The 20191-nt window shown below is 41.0% G+C and overlaps 1 protein-coding gene across 2 annotated transcripts in view; it reads right to left on the minus strand.

The window, feature by feature from the left end:
• Positions 1-7528: 7528 nt before the first annotated feature.
• TSKU (tsukushi, small leucine rich proteoglycan) overlaps positions 7529-20191 on the minus strand; it is a 28653-nt gene continuing 15990 nt past the window's right edge. For both annotated transcript variants that reach the window (XM_072401729.1, XM_072401738.1), the window contains exon 2: positions 7529-8863. In XM_072401729.1, coding sequence (XP_072257830.1) covers positions 7800-8855 — 1056 coding nt within the window. In that variant the 5' untranslated portion in view covers positions 8856-8863 and the 3' untranslated portion in view covers positions 7529-7799. The remainder of the gene's footprint in view (positions 8864-20191) is intronic.

Below are 20191 nucleotides of genomic sequence, written 5' to 3' on the forward strand. Positions count from 1 at the left end.
CTGTAGCTGGTCAATAAACCCATGCCATCAACATAATTGCTGAGTATGATGGGGACCTGTGTGGTTTATGATTGAAAGTTTGAACATTGTGAATAGCAGTGTGGTCTCCAAACTAGTGTTGGTTATATTTGACCCAAATATGGCTGTTCGAAATCAGATAGACCCGACCCCAAAAACACGGGATTCAACAGTAAAAGTTTGGGTAAAAAATGTGTGTAAAAAAAAAAAAATGTATTTTAAAGTAATTAATTAAATGTTTGTGTTTTTTTAACTAACTTTTTTTTTACAGGTTATCCTTTAATGACATTATGATTCCCCTGGCTGTGCAGCCGTGGGAATCCTCCTGTCATTGCGGGATCTCCGGGCACTATAGGTGATGAACTGGGCCTGTAGTGACCTGTTCTTGGATATAGAAATTGCCATCTTTTTAACATTTCTCATTGTTATCCAGTATTTATATAGCCCCAACATACAGTACCACAGCACTGTACAATGTCCATCGTCATATCACTAGCTGTCCATCTAAGGAGCTCACAATCTAATGTCCCTACCATAGTCATATGTCATTAATACAGTCTAAGAGCAATTTTCGGGGGTAAGTCAAATAACCTAACTGGATGTTTTTGGAATGTGGGAGAAACCTGGAGGAAACCCATGCAAGATAACCTACAAACTCCATGCAGATAGTGTCTTGTCTGAGATTTGAATCTGGGACCCAGCGCAGCAAAGGCCAGAGTGCTAACCACTGAGCCACCATAATGACCATAATACAATATAGTGTAATAAAGTGCAACTTGTAGCAAATTGCTGAACATATTGTAGATCCGTCCCCACGTTGTCAGACCATTTTAGATGCCACCATCACTGAATTTCCAATTGTCCCCATAACTTACACCAGGGTGTATTATTCTTCATCCATTGCCTCCAATTATTCAGATACGAGCCAATGGATCTGTGTTCCTGTATTCCAGCTGAAAACACCGCCGTCAGCTAGGCTGTATCACCGCTTGTTATTGCTACCATTGTGTGTTCAAAGCTGCTGAGTGTGAATGGGAAGAATAACAATTTAGCGGGTGTTCTGGAAATGTTTTGTATAATGTGCGCTGACCTTTGGATCTAAAGCTGGTTAGAAATTAAAATGTGTTTTATATGTGAATCATCCAGAAGCAATAGGGACTTCAGTGAATGCCAATGGCAATAGTCAATGGTCGCTCATTTTTTTATTTTAAAAAATAGGGCAAATCTTATTTATTATAACCAGGAAAAACAAAAAAAAAGTAACACTCTCCGCAGGTAATTGTATACAAAAAAGAAATGAACCTAGATCAGATATTACATGGTGAATGCAGCATGCAAAGTATTGGATAACGCCTCCAGGTATGTATCACCTATCACAGTGTTTCCTAATATTGGCCCTAAAGCTCTCCAAGTCTGGAGAGGATACAAAATGCTGGTTCAGGATTCAAAATATTTGCTAACAAATTGCAAATGATTTTCAAGTAATCAGTTCCAGGTTTGCTGGATCACCCAGCTTCACTGATGAAAGTGAATCCTCTCCAGCCTTGGAGAGCTTTAATGAATCAGGCCCCATGATGCTGGAAGGAGTACTATGAGTGATAACTGGAGCACACATTGGCCACCAACACAGCGGAGTCCCTCTTTTTAGCCAGAGGCTGTGCTCCATTCCCATGGAATCACACTGACTCTTCATGCATTTGTCATTCATTGAAAATTTGTAACCATTTGATTTTAGTTTTCATTCTTTTGTGTTTGCAACTTTTATTTCAAATTCATCAATGGATGAGCACCCTGTAGAATAAACCTCTCAACTTTTTTAACATGGTGGAACCTTTAAAAAACAGGAGACCCTCTGTTGTAATTACTATATCCACAGTATATTGGCATGATGGTCAGAGGGAAGAATTCCTCTTACATTGCTGACCAGTGGGAAGAATATCACCCTTACAGATAGCAAAAAAGTTCAATGGTGTCAGTTATACTGACCTGAGAATCACAAACTACTCATTGCTCAAGGAAGTCCCAGCAACCTCTGGAGGAACCCTGGTTGGGAAACACTGCTGTTGAAGATCAAGAAGCACAGGAGTTGATCATCTTAGCCATTTATTTGGACTGTGACTTTCACTAACAGTCAGTGGCTCAAGTTTCAATGTCTCTGGGAACCCAGGAGAGTAGCTGAGACCCAGTGCCATTTCCTTCTTTCCCATTACCGTCCCTGTTGGTGTCCCCCAAGGGTCAGTCCTTGGACCGGTTCTCTTTTCTCTGTACACCTCCTCTCTCGGTAGTCTCATATCCTCCTTTAGCTTACATCTGTATGCTGATGACACTCAAATTTATCTGTCCACCCCTGACCTGTCTCCCTCAGTCCTGGATAAGGTCTCATGCTGCCTGTCAGCCATCTCATCATGGATGTCTGACCGATTCCTGAAACTCAACCTGGATAAAACAGAACTCATCATCATCCCCCCCTCAAATTCCAAATCCCCCCCTGACATATATCTAACTGTTAACAACACTGTTATTCGGCCCTCCCCTCAGGCACGTTGTCTTGGTGTCACCTTTGACTCGGCCCTCTCATTCACCCCCCATATTCAGAACATTTCCAGGTCCTGTCACTTTCACCTACGCAACATCTCCAAAATCCGCCCCTACCTGTCCCCTGAGACCACCAAACTCCTTGTACACGCTCTTATCATCTCCCGTCTGGACTACTGTAACCTCCTCCTCTCTGGTATTCCACTAACCCGACTCTCTCCTCTACAATCTATTATGAATGAATCCATCCTTCCCTCCGCTCCTCTTCCGCTACATCTCTTTGTAGTTCTCTTCATTGGCTTCCATTTCACCTTAGAATCAAATTCAAGTTCCTGTGCTTTGCCTTCAAATCCCTCCACAGTTCTTGTCCCACTTACATTTCTGACCTGATAGAAAAATACTACCCCTAGTCGCTCTCTTCGCTCCTTCGATGACCTACTAATGACTTCCTCACTCATAACTGCATCACACGCACTGATACAAGACTTCTCTAGAGCTGCTCCAACTCTCTGGAATGGTCTCCTCGTCCTATTTGGCTTGCTTCTACTTTCTGCTCATTTAAAAGAGCCCTTAAAACCCAACGCTTCAACCTCACCTACCCATCTTCTTCTGTCTCCTAAACCCTCATTACTTCCCACCATTCCATATCCCCCTCCTATTGTGTGATACTTCCCCCACCCCCTAGATTGTAAGCTCTTCTGGGCAGGGTCCTCTCCTCCTCCTGTGTCGCTGTCTGTATTTGTCTGTCATTTGTTACCCCTATTTAATGTACAGCACCGCGGAAAATGTTGACGCTATATAAATCCTGTTTAATAATATTAATTTGGTTAAGTAATGATTACCTAAAGTCGGGTGTAAAGTGGAAATGTAAAAACAAGGTATATGGGCATCAAAGGTGAATTTATCTAGTTCCCATTTTAAGTGAATAAACAAACACTTTCAGTGAATGATTCCACAGTGCTTCAGAATTTACTTCTAATAGTTAAAGCTTACATGTCATTTCACGATTGGGTTTAGAAGGAATTTGGATGATATAACAGCAAGGAACTAATAAATGAAAGCAGAAGTTTCTGTATCCTGGACACTCACATCAATAATGTATTTATAATTCTTCTCCCTCCAGGTGATCTCATTTTAATGCAGAAATGTCTGGCTCTCAGGCATTAATATTACCGCCAGTGTAGGAGTTCCCTATAGAAAGGCCTGCAAGCAAAAGGTGCTGCGATCCGATCAATATTCATTCCTCTGCAATGCTCCCAGCAATGTCTCTTCTATGGATGATGATTCATTGCAATCAATCAAATTCTGGATATTTGGATAATAAGCAGAGGCAAGCAGGTTAGGGGAAGATTGTATTTGGCCATTATTAGAATACATTATCAGGCTTCTAGATCATTATTTTTTTCTGCAGTTCAGTAACACTTATAGGTCATTGGCCAAAAAAATGAGTGGCTCATCTGTGCCATCTTTCTCTCTCCTTCTACCAGCAAGATCTGTGTTGATGTACGTTGCTGCAGCCAGGGCAGGATCCCACAAGACCAAAAGACAAAACAATGGCTTCACCGCCTCCAGCTGCTTCCTTGGCCCTGTTTAGGATCTTCTGCCCACCATGCACCTCCCCTCTGTACACCTGGGTAGGAGCTTGTGACCCCGGAAAAAACTTAGGAGCTTCCGTAGAAGTTGAACAACACAATGGCTCTGATTTATTAAAGCTCTCCAAGACTGGAGAGGATACACTTTCATCAGTGAAGCTGGGTGATCCAGCCAACTTGGAATGGATATCTTAAATCATTTGCAATTTGTTAGCAAATGTTTTGAATCCTGGACCAGATCCATTCCAGGTTTGCTGGATCACCCAGCTTCACTGATTAAAGTGTACCTTCTACAGCCTTGGAGAGCTTTAATAAATCAGGGAGAATCACCTAGCAAACTTTCACTTGTTCAAGGTCCGGGTTACATGATGGGAAGACACTGATTACTGGACTCGGAGAGCAAAGATTGATCAATGCCAGCTCAAAGGTACTTAGATGGGAAGGGGGACCAAATACTGGGAGGTGCACATGGTTGGGCTGAAGTTTGTGTAGTCTTTAAACGTCAGTCCATGTCCCATGTGTAGAAGAGAGGAAAACAGAATACACAGAGCAGGAACCACACCTAGGGGTACAAGTGAAGTTTGGGGGGCTACAAGATTGGGTGTAATAGTAAAGAGAGAAAAGGCTATGGGGTGGTATGGTAAGAGGGGAATAGACTAGGTGGGTAATAGGAAGGGAAAAAAGTTTTGGGGGGGGGGGGGGGGAGAAATAGTAAAAGGAGAATAGATTAGGAAGGGTAATAGTACAAAGGTGGTTGACTGTATCAAATTGTGTTACTTGCCAGGAGGATAGGGGGCAGCACAATCTTGCCCTGACTGCAGCACTATGAATTGGCTCCGTGCTGCTTTTCCTATTTTGCAGGATGTGGATACCAGGTCAAGGTACTTACAAAACATTATTTTATTTTTTTATGCAAAAAGTGTATTAGTAAACATGAAAATTAATTATGTTTGATTTATATCTGTTTGGAGCTCAGCTTTAAAGTAAAACCTCAAATTCCAACAAACATATAGAAAGTTATTTTGGGATAGAGGGCAGAAAACTAATTAGTGTCCCTACTAGGAAGAGTTACGCTTTTTCACTCCTACGGGGAGATCCAAAGAATTTAAACTAGCTGCGCAGCATTGATTGGCCAGGAGAGATGTGTGGGATGGGGTTAAATGGAAATGCCATCACTTGCATGTGCCAATCATTTACCTGCAAGGACGTAAATTCAGTTTGATATTGGAAAGCTGCTACAGGTGAGTTATGTGACCTTCAGGTGCTTACATTTTATACCTGCAGCAGCCATCTCAGGTCTGCCTAACTCGACTTTGCACTCATGTATGTACACCAAGGAACTGGCACAGGCTTGTGTCTCTTCTGCAATAATATTAATAAAAAAAAAAAACATACCTGTCCACAGTTACCTAAGCTCATCTTTCCTCATTTCTTTACCCGCTCCTGTTCTAGGTTTGAAGTCTACGGCCTTCTTGATTATACAGACTGGAATGACATGAATCTCATACATAGGAGTTCATTTATTTCCTGCAACCAGCTATGCCAGGATCATACACAGCTAGATTATAAAAAGGATTGGTAACAGGCAGGTAAGTTCATTTTATTGCAAAGGAGACATCGCATGTCCCTTCTACATCAAAGAACTTGCCTGATCACAATTTTTTTTCTTTTTTTAGGCTTAATTCTATTTGACAGCAATACAAAACAGGCCCACAATAGTGCAACACAATATATTGTGAAAAATGTAGGAGGGACATCAGATGATGTGTTAATTGCTTATAAAATTATTACAGACCCAAGCTAGGCATGTTTTTCCCAACATGAGAAGTCAGAGCCTTGCATAGGATTTTACCAAATATCCTTTTCAGTTTATCTGCATTGTTTTACCCATGCCAGCAGGTGGCGACATCGGCCACACACTTTCTTTTAGGTGTATATCACTCTATTCTGTATCTCTCTGCACTCACATTTCTAAGGTTTACACACGTGTGCTTGGTTTTATTAAAAAAAAAAAAAACTGCAAGAATGGAAAGATACTTGTGGATTCTGCCAGAACTGCAAAAACGGTCTCAGAAAAAAAAAAAAAAAGTACTATTGTATTCTTGGCTAGTTCTACTAGTTCTAGGTTAACCAATACCATCCCTTCTCTTCTCCATATCACAAGCTATGGGGAAGAGGGTAAGACCGACAACACTGCTTGGGATCTCCATGCAGCAGAGGCAATGTTGTCAGCTTGCCACTAGTTTTGAGCTCACTGGATTACATGCAGTGTAATGGTTATATAAGACAAAATGTATTGAAATGCAGAAGAAAAAAAAAAAGTTTCAATATAAGCTGTGGAAGTGATGCCGAATTGTGCGAAACCACCTGACATTGTGCTCTCTCCACCTGACATTACCTGTATGTGCTGTAAAGCAAAAATAGCGACTGCACCAGCAGACTTGCAGGTAGTTACATATATGTAGTTCCACGAACAGTGTTGGGTTCCCTGAGTTCCATATATGAAGTAGTACCAGGAACAGTGTTGGGTTCCCTGAGGGTTCAGTAAGCATTCCTTTACTGGGTACCCATGTTGGCAAACACTGCCCACCATATATGTCAATAGGTTAGCACTCTGGCATTTGCAGCGCGTGGTCCCAGGTTCGAATCTTGGCTAGGACACTATCTGTATGGAGTTTGCAGGTCCTCCCGTTGTTTGTGTGGGTTTCCTCCCACATTCCAAAAACATGCAGTTAGGGTAATTGGCTTCCCCCCAAATTGACCTTAGACTGAATTAATGAAATATGACTATGGTAGGGATATTAGATTGTGAGCCCATTCGAGGGACAGCTAGTGACAAGACTATAGACTTTGCACAGCACTGCGTAATATGTCGGTGCTATATAAATACTGGATATTAATATTAATAATGTAAATAGCAGGCAGAATTCCCATTGGCTAGTGGCTGATCCACAGCTCACAGTAGATTGGTAGTGGCCAATGGGAATGGGAAGAATGTCCCTTACATTGCTGGCCATTGGGAAGGCTGCCACCCCTACAGAAAGCAAAAAAGATCATTGGGGTCACAAACTGACCTGAGAGGAGAATAGTGTTCATTGCTCAAGGAACCCCAGCAACCCTTTGGAGGATCTCTGATTGAGAAACAGAAAGAATAAAAGTGCCAGACAATGCAGATCTAAAAATTACCTGGACAGAATTTAGCCTTCAATATCATTTATGAGGATTTTGTCCCCCCCAATACTACACAAGGTAATAAATCCCAGGGTAACGTTTGTTCGGAAGGGTGTGTAAATTGTAAACTTTAACCAACATGAATGACTTGCATCATGTGACCTTGTATTCCACAATAATACTAAGTAACAAACTACAACTCGTATTCTCCGTACCTTCAACTTCCTTTATTAGAGAGCTTAGCACATAAAAAAATAAAACAGATGAAAATAGTGTCTTTTGCACATTGATCAGGTCATATTGGTCCAAAAGTGGATTGCTAGGAATTCTTTAAGTCCATATAAAAATTGGTTGCATCATACAATGCAGCCGTCTTAAGTAAAATTGCTCATAAAAAAATTATAAATAAATTACTGACAATCTTTTCTTGGAAAAAGGCACATGATCTCCCAGAAGAAGGAGCCTTTACATGAGAACAAAAAGTTATAAGACATCTTGTGCTGATACAGCACCTTGACCATCACGGCACAGCAAGACTTCTCTTCGAACCACCCCATTTTGCAGATGGAATTGGCTTTCCTTCATAGTCTTGACACAATGGATGTTCTTTCCCCAGGTAATGCTTTTCATGGATGGCAAATGCTGGAGCGTGTCCTTGGGCAAGGACGCCACGCCAGAGTTTAACAAGTTCAACTCTTGTAAGGAGTTCAACCCCAAGAATACATCTTTGCTGAGAATCCTTAAGTTCTGATTGCTGGAAAAGTCAAGAATTTGGAGAGCTGGTAGATCTTGAAAGCTACGTGGGGCAATTTCCCCTAAATTCTCCATTTGACTGAGAGACAGATGGGTTAAGCCTTTAAGTCCCAAAAAGTTATTCTCCTCGATTTTAGAAATAGGGTTTCTGTCCAAGTTCAGGTATTGCAGAGGAATTCCTTGAAGGCCATGGACAGAACGTAGCTGATTTCCAGATAAATCCAAATTTCGAATGTTTGGAACGGGGTCGTCAGGTCTTCTTGAGATCGATTTGATCAGGTTGTTGGAAAGGTTAATATTGATCGCTTTGCCGTTACTTTTCGAGGTGAAGGCTCCAATTTGTATCTCTTGTAAACTGTTAAAACTCAAATCAAGTTCTACCAGAGGGGAATAGAAGAAGCTCTGATCGGGAAGAGCTTCAAGCTGGTTGTGGCTCAAATCTAAAGACTCCAAGTATCTCAGTTTGGAGAAAGCGGTGGATGATATTTTCACCAGTCGATTGTAACTCAAGTTGAGGTTGACCAGGGTCGTGTAACCAGGACCAGACAATACAGATTCGTTGATCTTTTCCAGCTTATTGTACGACAGATCTAGGTAAGATGTATCCAGAGGAATGGAGACTGGGACAATGTGGTTACCCACTCCACTACAATCCACTTTGGTCAGGCTGAAACTGTCAAATAAGCCAAAGCTTTCGATTTCGCAAGAACATCCGGGGAAGCAAAACTTGTTGGCAGAGACCACACTGGTTAGGAGGATGACATTGAACCAAAGGCAAAGCTCCATGGTTACACCTGAGGAAAGAGAGAAGGAAAATGGTAAATTACTGGAAACTGAAAACAAATATTGCATACATATGGCAATCTAATAAATCAAAAACATAACTTAAATTGTAACTGAAGTAGACATAGGGAGGTGCAAAGTGTGCTGTTGCATGAGGACCCATGGACCCTCTTCAGCCGTCAGGAACCCTAATTGGCGGGTTCCAATTGGAACTGAATAAAAAAAACTCAAAATGTGTGAAATATGGGCTCTTTATTGCACAATCCCACTTGTTTTCAACCTTTTATGGACTGTAAACTGAGATACGCATATGTAACATTTCTGCATTACTGGGAATGAACAAACTTCCACAAACAAAGTTCTCTCATTCCATATTGGTGAAGCAATATGGCTGAGGTGAGCAAGGGGAGTTTAGTTCCACTTTACCCATTAAGACCATTTATGGATATACACTAAGATGTTTAATGCCAATCTAAACATAAAAATACCCAAGAGCTCATCAGTCCTTAAGATAGTTACATAGTAAGTCAGGTCAAAAAACATATAAGTCCATTAGGTTCAAACATATACCCAGATATAAAACGCTAAGACAAAGATGATCTAGAGGAAGGCAAAAAAAAACCCCTGGTACAATTTGCTCCAACATGGGAAATAAAATTTCTTCCTGATTCTATGAGGAAGTCGGATGTTCTCTCGTTATCTTTACTTTCTAGCCAACTGTCTTGGTTATCTTTACTTTCAAGCTTTAATACCTAGGTATATTCTGTGCTTCTAGAAATACATCCAGCTTTTTCTTAAAGCAAGTTTTAGTATGTATAAAATAAAATAAGTATTTTCAGTCTAAAATAATAAAAAGCTCCCTTAAAAAAAATAACACATCAGAGCTTATATCAAGATTGAGTGACTGGTTTGCTATATACTTTGACTTTTCAGTGTTTACCAAAACCTTCAATTTCTGCAAAGCATACAAAAACCGCCATCAAGTGATATATCAAGGGTTGAATATATATTTAATTTCAGATTAATGCAGTGAGACTTCCAATCGTCAGACCATAAAACGGAGGGGAAAGAATCAATACTTTGTGCAGAAATTTTCCCCCCATGGATAAGTTTAATTAACTTTTATTTTTTTGGACAGTTAGCAATCGCGATTACAGCGCGGACACAGCATGCTGGGCTCAGATAAAGCCACTCTTTCCCTGTAATGGGTAAAAATTTTGTGCAGGCGGTTAGTTGAGAATCCTGGGTAATCAAACGCCGAGAACAGTGCCCTACAAAGTGGCGACGTTTTATTATCATGGTCACAGCAGGCGCTCCCATTACTGGCCTCTTAGAAACACAGCCTGAGCGGCGAGTGTAAATACTGAGCAATCACTGTGCTGCCACTCAGGGATGGCGCCTATTAACTGCAGAGATAGACTTCCTACACCGTTATATAACCCGCCAGCCAAGTATGAACAGCGATGCTCGGAGACAGCTACTTCCAGAATATTGGTCGTGTGGAACATCTGGGCAAAATTTAATTTTATGAACGTGGCTCCATTAGTAATAAGGAAAGGGATGGGGGGTCATGTATGATTTGCTGTGCATTAGGGTGCACTGCTAGCTATTAATCATTAGTAATCTGTAGTGATAATGGTTGTACTCGGCATTGTCAGAGCGTAACTGTCCACTCTGGACAGATTTACTATAACAGACCATCCACCTAATCTGTATCCAATCAGGCAGACCAGTGTTCTCCCCAGGCCCCTTTTAGCTGGGCGCCCCACCCGGCACTTTTTAATACATTTTTGAGTGGTTACTGAAAAGTTGGGTCAAATTGCAGGGGCTGCCACTCGCCTACAGTTTTTTTCCAACCCAGCTTAAAGAATTTCTGGGAAGAACACTGCAGACCCTTGCACCGTATTAGCTGCTGGTAAAAAGATGTAATACACATGCAATCAGATTTAACATAAATGATCCACTGTAGACAGAAGGTTAAAGGGGAGCCTGAATGGACTGCCACTGTGCACCACCGTTGGAAAATACTTTGGCCTCCTACTTTTGCCTCCATAAGACAGCAAGTAAAGTTAAAGTGAAACAAGAGTTTCTGATTTGGATGACTGTTTTGGGCTCAAAGGGGCACTGTAATCTATTCCATAAGCAAGACCAAACAAGCCAGGCAACAGATGGTGGACTTTACCAAGAGTGGGCCTAAAGACTGGAGAATATAGACATCCATGGCTGGACTACCAAGGGCTGGACTTCCAGGGGCTGGTCTAGCAAACCTGGAATAATTTTTATAAAATCATTTGCTATTAGTTTGCAAATACTTTTAATTCTGCACCAGATCCTTCCTAGGTTTCCTGGATCACCCAGGTTTTCCTATGATAGTCCATTTTCTCCAGTCTTTGTAAGCTTTAACAAATCAATCCCATTGTATATCTGGGCTTTAAACTCTCAAGTAAGTCAAAGTTGCTTTGAGACAATGTCTTGCATCGGTTTTGCTTTGAAGCTAGTTCAGGGCTGCTTCTCCAGTGGTTTATTCTTCCATACATTCCCTATTGGGGCTAAGTAGCAAGAGTAGCAAACTGGCGCACTAGAAACCCTGCAATGGTCTCCTAAAATAACAACTGAAAGTGTTTTTTTTTCAGGAAAAAGTGATGTATTGTTGGAAGCGCACACACACCTGTCAGACTAGAACAGACCTGCCAAATAGACACAGGAAGAGGGAGAGACTGTATAACAAGCAATTACACAAGTCATGATCAAAGCAATGTACCAACCAGCAAAACTCTTTGCTGGCAAGGGACACCTACGGCTTTTTATAGAAGTGGCATATTTCAGTAAAATATAGAAAAAAGTTAGCAACTGGCAAAACGTACAAACTTCATGTTGCAAGAGTTCTAAAAAAAAACATGTAAACTTTTCTTATGCATTAGGAGAATATTTATTAAATTATTTAATTTAAAAAAGCAAACAAAAAAATATATATATAAATGAAAAAAAAAGTTAATGTTGCTGTGAACCCCACTGACCCGCTTTAAGAAGGAAAGACAAAAGGCTCCAAATGTTAGCCATTGGACTGTAACAATTATTTTGTATCTTACTTATGCCAACCTATCTGTATCATTTTAATTCTTTTCCTATGGCTCTATTTATATTACAGGGAATCTGACATTCCCTTAAACAATACCTAGTGGGAATTGATGACTGCCATTGAAACGTAGAAACCCGGATAATTCCCACCAGGGAATAATTGAGGGAATGTCCATTTCCTTGTTTTATAGAGCCCCCAATGTGTTAGCTTTGTAAATTGAAGTCAATATGTGAATTTATAGTGGCTCCCACCACAAACACAAAAAGGAACTGTCTATTTCGATGAAAAATACCAAGTATTTGCTTAGCAAATACTTTGAAGGGTAGACAGCAACAATTACAGCCATTCCATGGGGGTGTTGGGAAAGAACAGATGGGGGGGGGGGGGTTAAACTCTGTAAATGACAGGGCTTGTTCTGCATGGAGGTTCAATATATTCACTCCCGGGGAAATCTGTTCCTAAATCCAGGTGTGCAGATGTCCTTTCAACGGCAGAGTGAAATATTTTGGAGGTGTTAATTGATGTCATGGACTGGTCCAGGCAGGATTCCACAAGGACTAACGTAAACCACTTACAACAGAGGCTTCCCCAGAGAGAACTATTCCAAGAATGCACAACATGGGGCTAGATCAGATGGGAGGATCTGAGGTTACAGAAGCACCTGGAACTGGAGGGTTAGAATAATCCTTAATAATAATAATATTATTATTATTATTAAGTCTCATATAATGTAATTCCATTCCCCAGGGAACAGTCATTGTGGCGTCTAACCCTTATTGTCATGGACACCTTTGTCCGGTCTTTTTCCGGGCTTAGCATATTTGGCCATGCATGCGCACAGAAATAAATGCACAACACGCTGGAATTGAACACCAGGAATGCGTAGTACCTTGTACAATCTAAAGAACTTGGTGGCATATAGGTAAGATTCAATTTTGCATAATTTAGGTTCCCCAGACTATACTCTGCCTTAGGCTACGTACACACGTTCAATAATTGTGGTTGGAGAGGATTTTTCACAATCCATTCCAATGACAAAAGACTGAACGATGCTTAAATGAGTGCTGTACATACAGTGCCGTTCTGCTGTTTCGAAAGGGAAGGGGGGGGAAGAGCGACGGAGCGTCACCATGCTGCGCTTCACTTTCATTACGATTGTTCGTGGATCTGCCAGGACAGACGAATGCTTTACACGCCAGATTCTCACCTGATATCAGCCCTGAGGCTATTATCGAACAAGAATCATCTGACATGTGTACGTAGCCTTAAACTCCTGCCGATATTGATTTTGCCAAACAATAGGCAAGGGAAAAAAAACAAACAAAGTAGCATAAGGAATTTCTAGAACTCCCATGCATGCTACTCCATGATGTGAACTCCCAGTGTGTGTTTGGGTGCCACTTAAACCAAATGGCACCACATCCTCCTGAATCATGTAACACGCTTTGACATGTGTTATCACAATAGTCTCAAGGGGCTCACTGATGTCTGTTGTGTCTCATTTGCCGATTCCCTATCAGTTCCTGTCCAGCAAAACCATTGTTACATGATCACCAGCCTAATGAATAAAGAGGAAATCTCTATCTTAAGTCAAACCTATTTTTATTTACTTATTTTTAAAATCCAGTAGTTAGGGGTTGTTTTTTTATTGCTATTCAAGAGAACATAATCTGAAGATAGAGCGATGATTCACGTTACTAGTAAATAATAAAAAAACATAGTATAAGAAATAATAAAACCATGATATCTTTATTAGTGTAATTATGTGCAGATGGATAATAGTAACTACAATACCAATACAAAAAAGAACAAAAATACTGTACCCTCTTAGATAAGAATGTTATCTCCTGCATGGTATATAGTTAGATCCACTTATAGACAATCATAACTACATTACTGTATGGTAATCCAAATTCAAAATCTGTAATGGTAATCCATAAATTAGCCACAATGTGCACATTTGATGTATTCTGATGTATAAACAGTACTATGAGCAAACAGATAAATCTACAGAGATACGAGTCCGCGAAACAAAAATAGATAACCACTAATGAAGTGATAGTAATACCCCACATATATATGAATGGCAAAGTCCATTAAGATGTACAATACGTGAGATTACGTTTCCATATGTAGGTTCTTTAGTGATATCTGGATTGAATAAAGGTGGATCTTACCAAAGTCCACAAGTAAATGGGTTGGTGCCCTGATAATTCTGCAGAAAAACATTCATCAGGTCATGTGTCAATGGTTTTATAGATCTGCAGAAACTGAAAGTTCAAAGAGGCCGTCAGCATGGCTAGCCATAAAAAATCTGATAAGGGATTAATTTTTCCTCTTCTACATCCCTATTGAAACAATATGGCTTTAAAAGTTCACCTGTCTTGTCTTTTCAATACACCTGTGAAAAAGAAGATTTCATTTACTTTTGTGGGAGTCCTCACCCATTGCTGTGGTTTTCCCACCAGCACATACATCACTACAAGTCAATGGGAAAAACCCCACAGATTGCCAGAGGCATGGAAATTCGCCTTGCAGAGACGAGTTGTAGACCCAAAAATGGGCCATCAGAAAGAAAAGTACATGGAGACTTCTTTCAGCAGAAAAGACAAGGACAAGACAAAAGGTCAATGTGATTTATGGTGGCTGTTGTTGCGGATATTCTGGAAATACCAGCTGGTTGGCCATCTCCAAATGCAATAATCAGGCTTACCCAAACTTCCCTCATTCCAGTATTTTCCACAGAAATTTTTTTGAGCTGGGTGGGAAGAAGGGGTAGGTGGGTGGCAGCCTGTGTATTGTGACCCAACTTTTCAGCGACTACCGAAAACCAGCTGGGTGGTTACTGAAAAGTGCCGGGTGGTACACCCTGCTAAAAGGGGTTGGGGAGATCACTGCTTTGCCTGGAGGTCTAGTACCATGTTAATGTACTTTGGAGGTAAGGGGGGGGGGGGGGTTTAATCTGGGGAACTTCATATTTAATTCAACTCACACGTGAAAGTAAAATTGTGTTAATAACAAGAGTGCACAAGTCTACAAGAGGGTGTATAGCATAATCTCTCAGTACACATTGGGATGAGGTGGGTGGCAATCTAAACTTCCACGATAAGGAAGTAGATATACTTGAGGTCATCTCCGGATGGCACAAGTCAAGCTCTGGAGAAAACAATATGTGATGACAGCTCATGCCATTAGTGATCCTTTAGCACCAAGTTTGCTAGTAGCCAATAAGTCTGCTGAGAGTTTATTTACTTAGCAAACACAGGATTCAGCAAGGACTTAGGTATTTAAACCGATGAGACCATACGCAGGGGTAATGGCTTCTGGGTTTGCATAGTAGCCAAGATTTCAAAGAAAAGGAAAATAAATGGCCATCAGATAGAGGAGACGGCAATTATATGAGCTTGAGGGATATCTCTTTTTAAATAGCACGAGTATCAATATGGTCTTGCACACTTTTGTGGCCACAAAATCATTTGCTCTTTCACAGGATTTTAGAGCGTTTGTGGAAATCCAGTATTCCACCCAGGCCCCTTTTAGCCGGGCGCACCACCGAGCAATTCAGTAACCACCTGGCTGATTTTAGTTGGGTCACAATACAGAGGGGCTGCCACCCGGCTACAGCTTCTTCCTATCCAGCCTATAAAAATTCTGGGAAGACTAATGTATATTATTATTATTATTATTAAACAGGATTTATATAGCGCCAACATATTACGCAGCGCTGTACATTGTATACCGTATTTATATCCACTACCAAATGCTGATGGTGGCTAAGAAGGTCACCAATCTCATCCACCAATCTCATCCAACCATGGCTTTATGGAGCTGGCTTTGTGCACAGGGACATGGTTATATGGTTATGTATATATAGTGATGTATGGGCAAAATTGTTACTATAAGGATGGAATTGCTCATTTCTCAATTGCACGTTTCACTGGAAATGCCAAAATACAATCATATGGTGGGGAAAGGGGTTCTCCACATCATTTTGTCCATAAAGCAGATGAGATGGGCAAGTCTTTACCATTGGATTTACATAGTAGTGTTTTGTTGCCATTTCTGCACTTTTTGTAGTTGCTTCTCATTATTACATCAGCAAAAGTTTTCTTTTTTATAACAACTTTTCCAATTATATATGGTGGAAAGCCATTTCAGAGCAGCAAAGGCTGTTATAGCTAAACTGTATATTAAAAGGGTCCCTAAACCAAAGAAACAAAAAAGATATTGGTTTCCAGTTTCTTAAATGTACTGGGTGCAGTTTCTTTTTTTCCCCCACCTGGCAACCTTCAAGTACACACAACCTGTCCTATGTTGACAACATTGGTCTTTCTTAGATACAATACAATATGTGAAGGTAAAATCCAAGATGTGTGAGGATTACAGACGTTTCCTATATAGAGTACAAATGTTTTTTGCACTCTAATAGCTCTGGAAGCTCATAAAATATAAAATCAGTGCCAATATTCCCTTTCAGATGAACTTTACAGTAACTTAGGAGGAGCACTCAGTAATAATTCTTGCTAATTTTTCTTTTCCTAGGTAAAGTTTTGAGAGTACAGACTGTTGTGGGTTGGAAAATAACAATAAACAATGCTGAAAACTGGACCATATCCCAGTGGAAACAACGATGAATCATTTGGAACTCCAAACATAATGTAGGTGGAAAAGAATCATTAAAAGTATCTCTATGCCAGTGCGTTCCTTTAAGGCATCAAAAAACCTGTTTTGTTTTTAGTACAAGAACAAACCCCTACTGGATAATCACCAAGAAAAAAAAAATGCAATCGGGTCCCAATTAAATGTTTGGTTTACCAATGCAAAAATTCTATAAAGAGGGACTCCAGGTAAATAAAAATATCCCAATTCTGAATTTAAAAGTTAACAAGCAGTATTCAAAGCAGACATTTTTATTTAAAGCTGGGTAGGAAGAAACTGTAGGTGGGTGGCAGCCGCTGTATTGTGACCCGTCTTCAGTAACCACCCAAAAACAGCCAGGTGGTTACTGCAAAGTTCTGGGTGGTGCACCCAGCTAAAAAGGGCTGGGGATAACAGTGTCAAGTAAAAAAACGTTTTTCCAACTGTCCACGGTTCTTCCTGCTGATCTCTATGGTTGGCTGCAGCTCACATTGGTTGCTTCTGCTCATCCCCCTGTAGAGACCTGGTTATGGAGCCATGGAGAGTTGCAAGGGATCACAAAGCTCAATCCTCCTGGAAGGGTAAGATTCCGAGAAGATTTTGGCACAGGAAATTCTAAGGCTCCAAGCACCATTTGGTATTGCAGGAATGCAGCTATTCTTCCATTACAAGTTTTCCTTTCTAGAAATCCTTTTTGTTTTGGGTGAGGCACTGAATATATAAAAACTGGACAGGCAGCATCTTTAAAAGCACAGTGGCTCAGTAGTTAGCACTCTGGCCTTTGCAACTCTAGGTGCCAGGTTTGAATCTTAGCCAGGACACTATCTGCATGGAGTTTGCAGGTTCTCCCCATGTTTGCATGGGTTTCCCCTGGGTACTTCGGTTTTCTCACACATCCCAAAAACATGCAGTGAGGTTAATTCGCTTCCCCCAAAAATTGGCCTTAGACAGTATTAATGACATATGACTATGGTAGGGACATTAGATTGTGAGCCCCTTTGAGGGACAGCTAGTGATATGACCATGGACATTGTACAGTGCTGTGTAATATGATGGCGCTATATATATATATATATATAAAAAAATACTAATAGTAATGTAATAGTAATCATATCTTTTCCCAGGTTGTCTGCTTTGGTCTAACCAAACACCCATATGGATTCATATCTGTAGTAGAGGGGGTGGTGTGATCCCCCTGGCCTGCATAGTAGGAGATTAAATGACACCGGCTATTTATTCCCAAACACAATACAAAACCAACACTGTGTACGTTCCCCTTAAATCTAAAGCATTGAACCTTGATAAGGGATGCTGATCGTATCAAGGTCTAACTGCACAGGAAAAGAAAAGTAATGGTTATTATGATGTTACCCTGCGTTCATTTTTGTTATACATTCAAGGAAATTTAGGGAGAACTCAAGCAATCTAAAGACACCTATTAGCACTTTATTTTCTAGGCACAGTAATGGTTAAAATGAATGATCAGTTTACATTCAACACTCTTACTGTTCCCAATGTGTTCACTTTAAAAAAATGTGACCTGTCACATAGAAAGAAATGTAATAAATTGGCAACTTGCGGGATCAATAATCCCATTTCATGTCTCCTACCCTGGTGCTAAAATTGTGCCACATGAGGAAAAAGAAATGCATCATCCAGTGATGGCCTCTTACAAGGCTTGGATGGTAAGAAAATAAACTTCCATGCAAAGAAAGGAGAGGTGGATGAAGTTGCAATGTCACAGTAGACAAGAGATTCAATAAAATGATGCCATTCTTGGGTCACAACTGGCATGTATGGGAAGAGTGACATCAAGGCCAGATTTAACACCAAGCAACCTAAGGGTCCCATTACCACTTTACTGAGAAGGGCATTTTTGCAGGCATCTGGGTCCACCAGAATTTATGTATATGGTCTTATAGGGCTGCATGAGGATGATCCCAACAACCACCCAACTTATTCCAGAATGCAACTGCTTCCAATGGCTTCTTCTGTAAGCTTTACCCCACAAAAACCTATGTAACGACGGCGCAGGTCATGTTTGCACGACTAAAGGGATCACCTAGTACCTGCTGATCAGCTTTCATTCAACATGGGACTGAGATCAGGCAACTATTAGGCCAATATATCAGAATTAGACAAAACTCTGGCCATTTGATTGATGGTAGAAGATATACTCAAAGCTGAATTTCATGCAGTAGTATTTTAATGTCTTTAAATGACTAGTTTGTGCTGTACTTCTACAGTACAAGTTGATGTTTATGATATCAGAGCTGTGCATGTGCACCCCTGTGTACTATTTGTCCACCATCACAATACAATTTATCCAATAAAACCATTGAGTTCAGATGTTCAGCGTCATCATTGGCATAGGAGCAAGGGTCCAAATTGTATTGCAGTGGAATACTGAAGGATGGGCAGTGACTGGCAGGGCCGGGTATTAAATGTAGACCCACAGCAAGAGCCAGCGCACCCATCCTGCATACAGACCTCAGCTGTGCCCATATGCCAACCTCCACCCATCTTGCTTGCCCCTACCCCTCCTGTTGAAATCTGTCAATGCCGAAATGAGAAATAGCTGGGTAAGTTTGCAACAGGGGAAGAGCTCTACTGTGGGGGTCTACAATTGCTGAGACATGTCACTGAGGGGTATGAGCTGCCATAAAAGGGAGGAGGTCCAAATTCTGGGGTCCAGTGTTCTCCCCAGCCCCTCTAGCCAGGCAAATCAACCAGGACTTTTCCCCAGTCACTTGGCAGTTTTTGGTTGATTATTGAAGAGTTGGCTCAAAATTCAAGGGGCCAACCACCACCTTAAAAAATTTCTGGGGAAGACCCGGTGGGCTCATAATTATTCCACCGACCATACAAACTGTAAGATTCTTTTTGGATGATCGTACGTCTTTAAAACAGTATAAAATAACTTTCCTTTCCCTTCGAAAAAACAGCGGTGTGCCCCTGCAGCAAAGGCCTCTGGGAGAACATGTGCAGCTAATTAGGACACAGCTAGCAGCATTCCAGCATACGCTCTGGTTAGATCATCCGTTTGTTACTATCCTGGCTGTAATGTTTGCCGCTGGATGGCTAATGGGCTCATTTAGAGAGGAAAGACCGAGTTTTCTGGGAGGGAGAACAGCTGAACTCCAACACAGAGACAGCAAGTGTGCGACTTGATAATTTTCCCCCTGGCTTATTGACGCTTTGTTACTGCACAGTTTAGAAGACGATGGCACCAGCACATGCAGTCTCTGCACCTGCGTCTCCGCAGGAAGCCCATTAAGTTCCTGAAACTGCAGTCCCCACGTGTGGAAAAATCCCTGGGGTGTCAGAATAACAATGGGTAATCTGGACAAATAGCAAGTTTAATGTTTAATTAGCAAATATTGTTGAAGTCTTAGTAGTGTAACCTTTTCTAGCAAGGCATACAAGAAAACAAACAGCGGATCATTCAGACATAGATATATTTAGGTCTCTCCATGCCTCGGCATTTCGCCGCAGTGGGTCGCTATGAATATCGGTCGCCAATGTACTGCAACAGAAGGGAAGCCGAACCATGAGCTTTTTTTATGAATGCTTAGCACCACAAACTATGGTATGTAGCCTGTCGCTATAAAAAGGAATGTGA

Source organism: Pyxicephalus adspersus, chromosome 1, assembly GCF_032062135.1.
Source record: "Pyxicephalus adspersus chromosome 1, UCB_Pads_2.0, whole genome shotgun sequence".
In the NCBI taxonomy this organism is placed as follows: domain Eukaryota; kingdom Metazoa; phylum Chordata; class Amphibia; order Anura; family Pyxicephalidae; genus Pyxicephalus; species Pyxicephalus adspersus.